The 10,925-nt window shown below is 37.5% G+C and overlaps 1 protein-coding gene across 1 annotated transcript; it reads left to right on the forward strand.

Moving 5' to 3' along the window:
- Positions 1-2,814: 2,814 nt before the first annotated feature.
- LOC122079913 (oxysterol-binding protein-related protein 1D) lies at positions 2,815-10,823 on the forward strand (the record flags this gene model as incomplete). The annotated part of the gene is given in 6 exon segments (XM_042646699.1): positions 2,815-3,949; positions 5,703-6,059; positions 7,223-7,310; positions 7,516-7,994; positions 10,199-10,354; positions 10,515-10,823. Coding segments are annotated over 6 exon segments (1,926 nt in total), but the record flags the coding sequence as incomplete, so codon positions are not given.
- Positions 10,824-10,925: the final 102 nt, after the last annotated feature.

A 10,925-nucleotide genomic window follows, 5' to 3' on the forward strand; every position in this document is an offset into this window, starting at 1 on the left:
AAAGGGATCTAGATTGAAAGAGAATATGGTTTGGTTTCCTCTCTTCTATTAATATATATATATATATATATATATGTATGTATATATATATATCTTCTCTCGCATTGAAATATTCGATTAATTGTCAATGCAATGGGCCTATTTAGTACAATTTATAAGTGTATTTAAAATTTGGCACCTTCATTCAATTATCACCATTTGCTGTATTCCCAAAAGTTCTTTATGACAAGAGTATAAAAGGGTTTAAAAAAGTAATTTGAAAATGGGTTGTCATTATGTTGTTATCAAGAGGTGTCATTGTCATACCTATTTTTTGAGTATACGTGTGTAATTATACCATTACTTTCATTGGGGAAATAATAATGTTATAAATTAGGAAAAAGAAATGCCCAAATTAGTGTTGGTGCAAAAAGACCGCATTGCCCATCCCCTGTGCCCGCATGCCCCCATTCACCCTCGCGTCTGTTGTTCCATGTGCCAAACCAACAAGGTCCTTTCTCCTTATAAATTATTACACTCAAGGTGTCAGATAATTTGTAATTTTATTTGTCTGCACTTTAGTGGGTACATTTGTTTTCCCCTAATGAAGGTAATAGTGTCATCTTATAGTATATTTGAAAAATGTAAATGACAATGACACATTTTGATAATGATATAATAATTTGTTACTTTTAAATATTTTCGAAAACCCTTTATATCTTATCGTAAACAATTATATATTGGGAATAAGTTTCTTATTGATATCACTCAAGGTAGAAAAAAAAATGTCTAATAATTTGTAACTATAATATTGTTTTGCCATTTTGGTATGATACATATATAGTTTTTTAAATGACAGCAATAATGTTATTTCACACGTATACTCGAAAAATATAGATGACAATTGTCATAATGATTTGTCACTTCCTAATTATTCTTATAAATTTGTATTTTTTATTTTATTAGATATATATATTTGTTTTTTTTCAATTTTTCTATCATATATAACTTTTGAGAATAAGATAGAGACAATTAGAAGTATATGACAAGTTTTAAATACACTTTTTTCTTTTTTTTTTGGTAAAGAAGTTTTAAATACACTTTAGAGGTGTCACTCGACACTTCCACGAGGAAATCCCTACTTTAAATAAAAATATGAATGCGTTTGCTGTCTCTTTCTCTCCTCCATTCTCTTTTATATAGCCAATAACTTGTGCGTGTCTTGTATATGAAAAAAAAATGGTGCGTGTCTTATGCTAAACAACCTTTCAAAATGATCAACCTAGGGATGGAACCATTGTAAACGTATTTTTAATTGTCTAGGAGTCAGGAAATAATATTGAATGACTTTATCCATGTGATCTACACATCGTTTTGTGAGCATTAATATTATTATTTTTCTACTATTATAGATTTGTTTTAGATAAAGATTAGTGTTTGGTGCAATACACACATACTATTACCTTGTTCATACACTGAAATTATTGGTTTATCTTATTTTTTATCGACATTTATAACTTTTTTTTGTCAACAATTTTTGTACTTTAAATATTTTTGGATAATTTGATGTTTCTCAATAATAGTTCAATTGTTAAAATGCAATTATTCATCCCCTCTTAATAACATAAAAACCCTTCATTTGTTTGTGGATCCAGTGCATAGTGCACTAGAGCCTTTGCTTGAAGAGCAGGTGGTAGGAGTGTGAATGATTTAAGGATTGACTCCTGTCACATGTGTCTCCTCCTTCCCTCTAACGCGTGAGTAAAGGAGATCGTAAAGTCCCCTTGAACAATTCCTTAAAAAAAAAAAATATATATCCTTTATTTGTTTGTAGTCTTTATTAGTTTTTAGCCATTTGAGATACTCAAGATACTTTTTTGTCTAAATTTATCCATGTCATTAGTATGTTTAAATGTTTAAAATTTGTATTTATTGTCATCAATGAAATTTATAAATTAGCAAAAACTTTGTTGTTTTGGGATAAATTATGGCAAGTAGAATGATGTTGGCCCTTGCACTAGTGTGGGGCCAATAAGGGGCTCATAGAAACATCAATAAGTGGTGGTATTTTGTATTTCACATGGGTAGTTTCGACATTTTACCCTACTCAATGTTTGACTATAGGGCCAATAAGGGGCTCGTAGAAACATCAATAAGTGGTGGTGTTTTGTATTTCACATGGGTAGTTTCATCATTTCACCTTACTCGGTGTTTGACCACAAGGTCACTTGATCAAGTTGCCTTCTTTTTCCCCATAAATTACATTAAGGATAACGTTTGTCTGACTACGTACATAGTGTACGCTGATACCTTCCTCATATAAAATGACATATTTACACCTTATTGTGGGAGAAGAAAGATAGACTGATAGAGGGAGATGCTAGTGACAAGGAATTCAATCCCATTGTTGATTATGCTCACTTGAACCAAATGTTTTAGATTCAGAATTCCGGATCGAAATCAGCAGGGCTGATTTCGATCCAGATTGGATTAGACAAAATCAGCTTTTAGATCTTAAACTCAACGATGTGATCCTAAAAACCTTAGAATCGACTGCTTCAAAATGACCGGAATCAGGATCGATCACGGCCGATCCGGCCGATCCGGTTCTTACTTTTAAAACATTGAACCAATGTCCCACCCCACCATTGCTCCCTCGGTCCCCCGCCGGGGCTCCATGCACCTAATCCATACTTGTACCCAATGCGCACATTAGTGATCACTGCAATCATTACGTTTGGAATCAAAGATTAAATGCGCTAAAAGCTTAACCTACGCTCCTCTTATGTCTTCTGCCACAACTCCTCCAGTCACTTGAAATTACCGGTTAAGCGTAATAATGGTGGAGTTATGGACCCAGAAGGTCGTCGACTCGTCGCACACCTCACACACACTACTTTAAAGTGACTGGAGAGGATCTGTAGCGTTTACTCCTCGGTCCTCACTGTCTCTTCCCCTCCCTTCAAGTTTCAAAGCTCATACTATACTGCTGCTGTACTCTGATCACTAGCTTTTAATGGATCTTTTATGGCATCACACATCTTTATCATCTGTAAAAGCTTAATTGCTATGAACTGTAACAATAGCGATTTATAACTGCCCCTTTCCTCTCCCATCCTCTACTGATCCATTTCCTGTTCTTGTTCTTACAGTTTCGTTCTTATGTCATTACCCAAAAGTTTCTGTGACCTCACCCTCTTCGTCTCCGATCGGGTATTGTTTACAGAGTTCAGGCTCCTTTTTCTTCAATCCAGGATTTCTCTAGGTACATGGAGATGTCCTGGAGATTGGTTTTCTTCTGCAACACCATTTCCAGAGCGAATCCGATGAGATGAGACGGGATCTGGTGTTGTTTGAGACTTTGAGTTATATTTCCTTTAAAGTTTTGTTTTGTTGTTTGATTTATTTGATTAATTGATCTGTTTTACTTGAGATGAATCCTTTGTGCTGCATTGCTCCTGTTTCGATCGATCGGGAGCGTGGTAACCCTGCAATAACGAAGTCTGCGACACAGCCCCAGTTAGGGTTGGATAGCTCTGTTAAAAATGTGGGATTTGGTTCGAACAAACAGAGTTTTACTACCCAGGTTTCGTCTGTGGGTACTGATTCCGATTATGGGGCGTCTGTGGCGGGGAATCATGAGGTGGAAGAGAAAGGGGCTGAAGGAAGAGATTCGAAGGGCTGCTGCGGTAGCAGCATTGCGAATGGTAGTGTTGCTGGGATTCTTTACAAATGGGTAAATTACGGAAAGGGGTGGAGATCTAGGTGGTTTGTGCTTGAGGATGGGGTCCTTTCGTATTACAAGGTTCATGGACCGGACAAAATCTCGATTAGTCCAGTGACAGTGAGAGAGAAGGGCGTTAAGGTGATTGGAGAGGAATCGCTAAAGTATATGCGGAAGGCCAACTTGGGTAATGGCTCCCGTGGATCCGTAAAGCAGTGGAAGCCGTTCGGGGAGATTCACTTAAAGGTTTGATAATTTTTTTTTTCTCTAGAATTATTTGAACAATATTCTTATTGCTTGTTTGTATTTGTAGAAGAAACTTGCGACTCAGTCTTCCAAGTCTCAAGTTTCGACTTACTTTCTCTCTCTCTTTCTCTCTCTCTCTAGCTTCAAGTCTCAAGTCTCAAGTCTCAAGTCTCAAGTTTCAATTCTCTACCTTGAAAATATATTTAGATATATTTTACACGTGTCTATGGACATCACTGGCCGTCAACCCAAAATTAAAATGGGCATCAAGGGAAAACAGTTCAGAGGAGAAAGGATGAGGCCATACTGATAAAAGGATTTCCTTCTCGCTTCTCCCTTTCCCTTCTCTTTTCTCTTCATATGCATCTATTTATGTATATGCACCTCACAGGTCGGATATCATAGACGATATCTAGAAATATAGGACTTTAAATTTGCTGTGAGCCTTAACGTGGGCTTATCATGAAACTATTAGTTCAACCCATGAATGAGTTCTATTATGGGAGCACGTTGAGAATTCTCATTGAATTATGATGATTTGTAAGATCTAATCATTTAATAATTTCTAGATATGTGCCTGATCAAGAATGAAATTAAGGAAGATTCAACTATGCAGATTGTGTGGTTATTAAACCAATGCAGATATGTAAAATACATGGGTGCCCTTTAGAACACCCACCCCACACCCCCCCCCCCCGCAAAAAAAAAAAAAAAATGAAAGGAAAAAGTGTACTCTTTTAGCAAGGATTTGAGGAATGGTTGATCAAGACAGGATTTTATTGGGAATTGCTGAGGCTCATCAGGGTTAGGAATGACGAATACAAATGGGTTAGGATTAGCCTAGGATTGGCTGGTTGTTTGGATCCGTCAACCCATTATCTGGATTGCAGACCAATCGCTCCTTGATCTTCACCTCTTGGTCCTTGCATTGAGGGGTATTTTCTACCTGGCCTTTGCATTCCAAGCATTAAAATCGAACTTTGAAAAATTTAGTATTTCATCTAATATTGCTGACTTTGTCTTATTCTGGTGCTCAGAAAACTGCTTTAAAAGATAAATTAAACATAAAAAAGGGCACACCCAGTGACAAGGCTACCACTGTGGGGTCTTGGGAGGGTCATAATTGAACGCAGCCTTACCCCAACTTCACGTAGAGGCTCTTCAATGGAGCAACCTTACTGTTGCGCCAAGGTCCGCCCTCTAAAAGGTAAATTAAACATAATCTTGTTGAAATAGAGTTGGTTCAAATGTTCAATATTGGAATCTTTCTGGGTTGTTTGAAAGAGATGCTAAAGATCGTAGTTACTATAGGATGTGAGATAACATTTGGTAGCACGCAAAAGAGCAGGAAAAAGCATTTTTTTGCTACCACTAATGGCTCAGAAGATGATAGATGTTCGATTTTAAAATTTTTGAATGAGAGGGACAACAGAAGGAACTGTCTTTTTGCCAGATGTTGGAGGTCCTTTACTGATACTTGGGAAGTGAAGAGAGGTGAAGTATTGAAACAATTGAACCTTTTAGCTTCCTCCTGCCACATTTTCAAAAGGTACCAAACACCGAAGAAAGGCTGTTGGAATATGATTCAAACAGCCATAAATTTTAGGAGATAACTGGATGGGGCTTGGATGATGGTAATGATGGATATATATCGAGATATCAGGCATGTGTGACTTTTTGCATTTGCATTGCTTTCATTATTGTCGCATATTCCTTGCGTGAAGTCTTATGAGTTGAATAATATGCCTTGCAGGTTTCTTCAATTCGTGCAAGTAAGTCAGATGATAAAAGACTTTCCATATTCTCAGGCACCAAGACTCTTCACTTGCGGTGTTTATCTAGAGAGGACAGGGCCGCATGGATTGAGGCACTCCTGGCTGCTAAAGATCGTTTCCCTAGATTGCTGACAAGCAGTGACTTTTCACCCACTGAAGAAATTGTCATTTCAACTGAAAAGCTAAGATCACGGTTACTGCAGGAAGGGCTGAATGAAACAGTCATTAAGGACTGTGAATCTATCATGCTTTTGGAACTGTCTCAGTTGCAAAATCAGTTAGAGGCTCTTCAACATAAACATGTTTTCATCCTAGACACATTGAGACAATTAGAGGTATTGCCCTTTTGCTGCTCATTTTCTTCTTTGCGTGTTAGTACTGTTGGGGGTGGAAGTAATGAATATAAATAAACATAATGATAATATGAGCATTACACTCTTCTCTGATAGGGGACTACCAGATTGTATCCAGATAGGTTCTATTTGATTCCAAATCTGTCAAATTCTTGGCTATATCTTCTTTGTTTACTTGGATGTTTCAACTCTTGCCCATCTGACACGTTTGAGTGTTTATTGTCTTTTAACTTGTTCGCGGATTTGTTATCTATATTATTTTGTCAACATTTAATGAGCCACCCAGTAACAGGTCTAGAATCGTCGTCATCCATCAGTGAAGACCAATGGATCTGTAAGCTTATCGCAGTCCTAGTATGAGAGAACTCATTCTGCTAGTCTGCTGTAGTGAAATCTGTGGCTCCTGTGGGGCTTGATTAAACATTTATTATGCCCTCTGCTCTCTAAATAACCTTTTAGTCCTTGTTGTCGTTGGGTTATCCAAAGAATCACTATCAGATTTAGGTACTTCGCTCAAAAGTGGCACTCCAGATTGGGCTCACAAGTGGAGCATGGAACTGAGCTGATGACTTTCTACCTCCCAACATTTAGGCACATGCAATACCCCTAAATATGTCAAGAGACAAATACGATTTGCTGCTGTCGTTTTAACAATTTCCACCATGTATGATGGATCTCATTTCAATCCTCTATTATAGTGTTGTGCTTCACCCAAATGCTCCAAAATTCAATTAAATTTTCAAATTCCCAAAGCAGTTTCACCCACTTGAGGAAAGCGGATGAGTGCCAACCCACAAGAAATTAAAGATATCATTAGAATTCCATGATACTCAAATTAGATGAAAGGTCTAGTACAAATTTTGAAAATACATTGTATGAAGATTGAAGAGATGAGTTATTGGCTCACCATATGCAACACTCACATTGGCTAAATTTTGGGAGTTGGCCCAGTTCTTCCTTCTTCATTATACAGTTTCAGAAACGGTGTGTTGGTTTTAAAATGTCGATGTTTTTGTGTGCATCTTGTGCTATGAAATTTTGCACTGAATTGTATCGGCTCATGATTTTACTGTTGAGATTTTACCATAGTAGAATATATAAGATCTGTTATGGGGGTGAACTCAATTTGTCCTTTTTTTGGGCAGACAGAAAAAGTAGAGCTGGAAACCACTGTAGTGGATGAAACGAAGGAGCGAGAATCATATTATGGACAAGGAAATGGAAGATTTAGTGGTTAGTAATGCTTTAAATATCAACTGATTGCATATTTTGCTATACTCACTTTTGTTGTGGCTGCCATACATTGACAACCTGTTCATGAATTTCTTCAAACTGGTTCATGCTTCAAGGTCATGTTATTTGGAGGGTAAGAATGGATTTTTATATTCTTTCACATGGATGTTTCTCCTAATTCTCTCCCTCCTTGTGAATGTCACAGATTTCCATTCGATCCTGTCAGAAGGTAGCGCAAGTGATTTTGATCCAGATAATGAGAGTCAAGATGGCGTAGATGCTGAAACAGATGAAGATGATGGAATATATTTTGATACAAGGGACTTTCTGTCTTCAGACTCTCTAAGAAGTGCATCCTATCGTAGTAGGGAGATTATGGGGAAAGCTGGTAATAATTTAACATATGATAAGGACATCTGCTTTTCTGACCATACATCTGAGGTTGAAGTGGAGATCAAGACCATTGAATACCCCTATGTGAAAAGAAGGGACAAGTTGCCTGAACCAAAAGAAAAAGAGAAGCCAGTTGGCCTGTGGTCGATAATCAAAGAAAATATTGGAAAAGATCTATCTGGAGTTTGTCTTCCTGTCTACTTCAATGAACCACTTTCTTCCTTGCAGAAGTGCTTTGAGGATTTGGAGTATTCTTACCTGGTTGATCGAGCATTGGAATGGGGCAAGCAGGTCAGGTCCTCAGCTGTGCTTTCTTTGTGGCAAAGCAGTTACTTAAAGCATGATCTGCTTGTTTCATTTTAATACAGGTAGTTGGTATTTTGGCCTTAGTTTTCAGTCATACATGCCAACCTTTGACATACTCTTCGTTATTTGTTTTAGTTTTTTACCTGTTCTTTGAGTGTGGAATATAGTCTTGAGTCATGCATGTCAGATCTGATATTCTCTTAGAATTTATATTGTTTATTTTTCCGCTCATCTTTTTTCCATGACCATCTCATCTTAGTGGAGACAAAGATGACATACTCTATTGCCAGAAATTTGTTGTAATTGGTTAAAAATCAGTTGTGGGATATGAACTCTTATCTATTCCAAACTTCCAATTGCTTTTTGTCATTGGTGCTTTGTCAACAAGCCTTTGTGGGCAGTAATTCCCTTGTTCGTCCTCCCTCTTTTATTCTGATACATCCCTTCTTGTTCATATATGAAAATAGAAATAATAATTGGCAAAGTTGCAGCTTTATTTGTTGATTTATTCTGGATACCATGGCTGCATGGTGTTGTAGAATGTGAAGAGTGTTGCAACCATGAAAGGTAGGTTATAGATACCAAGAAATAGAAGCAGGTAAACCAATATATTCATAGTTTTAGAATAAAACAATATAACAGGCTCTCTGGTGATTATTTGACTCGGGATGAAATTGAGGTTGCACTATTTTCGAACGCTTAGTTTGGGAAGTGAATGTATGAATAGAAGTGTGGTTTCTCCTTTTAGGACTTCAGTTGTTATTGACTTGATGACACGAGGGACCATGTAGATCTACATACAATAAAATTTGAATATTTCTGTTCATGCTGAACTGATAAATCCCATGCCCCTCAGAGAATCTATGGTCCTCAAAATTTATTTTAGGTGAATAAGATCTGGGAACTTGGGGATGACACAGCATTTTCAATTACAAATATTTTTGAAATTATTTTTTTATCATATATCATAGGTCATTGTATCAGTGTTACGATGATCAATTTTTAATGTTTTTTAACTAACTTATTTGTATTGCCTTTATGTAATTATTCTCAGACTGTTAATTATTTTTATATTAAGAAAATCAAATAATAATTTTAGGAGTATGAAAGGGGATGAAACTATTTATTTGTGTGCAGGGGTGTAGGTGTGCACTGTGTGCACGTGGGATTGCTAAATTTTCTTTTCCAGCCTCTTTGATGTCATGACACTGCTGTTTCATTGAGTACCATGAGAATAGATTTTTGTTCGGGCCGCAGTGTAGGTGTAGGTGTGCACTGTGTGCACGTGGGATTGCTAAATTTTCTTTTCCAGCCTCTTTGATGTCATGACACTGCTGTTTCATTGAGTACCATGAGAATAGATTTTTGTTCGGGCCGCAGTGTAGGTGTAGGTGTGCACTGTGTGCACGTGGGATTGCTAAATTTTCTTTTCCAGCCTCTTTGATGTCATGACACTGCTGTTTCATTGAGTACCATGAGAATAGATTTTTGTTCAGGCCGCAGTGCCAACATCTATTTAGTGCTTAGCAGTCTCATGGTGCCTCTAACTGTCTAATTTTTCGAGTTATGCTAGGCTCCACGAACAATAGCTGTTGGATGAGAACAACCTTATGGAGTGTGTTAACTATGTGCATCCTTCTTGCCTTATTTTTCACCCCTCGCCGATAAGAACCCCTGGTCCCATTTTTCTTTGTTGCTTCTCTGCTTGGTACATTTTGCAAATAAATTTTCTTGAAAAAATGAACCTTTGCTTGGGGAGATAGTAAAGGCTTGTGTTTCCGGCATGAAGATCCGGGTTTGACTCAGGTGTTGCCACATTGTGCAAAAAAATGCTGAATATTAAGACTAACTTCAATCCACCCTTCCTGGGACCATACAAAAGCAGGACTTGCACCTGTTTACAGCCCTTGTTTTCTTCTTAATGTTTGAGTAAGGCATTCTTTAAATTTATGTGTAATTCAATATCTAATACTCAAATTTCTGACTATTTCTTCTCCAGTTAGTTTTTCAAGCCCTGGTTTCCACTAATAGCTGCAGAATTTACAGATAATTGTTGTTTGAGATTAATCAATTCAAAATCTTTGTTATTTCTTTGTAAGTTCATTGTCATATTGGTTGAGATGGGCCGTGGCTGACTTTATTTAAATGCAATGAATCATGATTGAGATGTCGGGTTGTATGCCTTGCAGGGGAATAGTTTAATGAGAATTCTGAATGTTGCGGCTTTTGCTGTCTCTGGCTATGCTTCAACAGAAGGTCGGCAGTGCAAGCCTTTCAACCCTTTGCTAGGGGAGACATATGAGGCTGACTATCCAGATAAAGGTCTCCGCTTCTTCTCTGAAAAGGTTTACTTCACTTTCTCAAATAATTTGACCTTCTGTAGATTTCTCCCTTTGAGTCACTCTGGTCAGTGATTTATCAAGAAGCTCTTGATATCTTGTCAATGTGAGAAATTTTTCGTGCAAATCGCATGTGCAATGATGTAATGGAGTGGCTATAATTCAGGTTAGTCACCACCCAATGATTGTTGCTTGCCACTGCGATGGCAGAGGCTGGAAATTCTGGGCAGACTCTAATCTAAAAGGCAAGTTCTGGGGGCGTTCAATCCAACTTGATCCTGTTGGAGTTCTCACCCTTCAGTTTGAAGATGGGGAGACATTTCAGTGGAGCAAGGTCACCACTTCTATATACAACATCATACTTGGTAAAATCTACTGTGACCATTATGGAACTATGCGTATCAAAGGCAGTGGTAATTACTCCTGCAAGCTCAAGTTCAAGGAGCAGTCTATCATTGACCGAACTCCCCACCAGGTATTTGATTATTAGTAGTTTATGGTAGGAGAATTCTACATTATATTTCCAACATGGATTGTATACCTAGTAAAGCCCTCATTTCGAAACTACCCCCCCCCC

This window comes from Macadamia integrifolia, chromosome 5, assembly GCF_013358625.1.
Source record: "Macadamia integrifolia cultivar HAES 741 chromosome 5, SCU_Mint_v3, whole genome shotgun sequence".
In the NCBI taxonomy this organism is placed as follows: domain Eukaryota; kingdom Viridiplantae; phylum Streptophyta; class Magnoliopsida; order Proteales; family Proteaceae; genus Macadamia; species Macadamia integrifolia.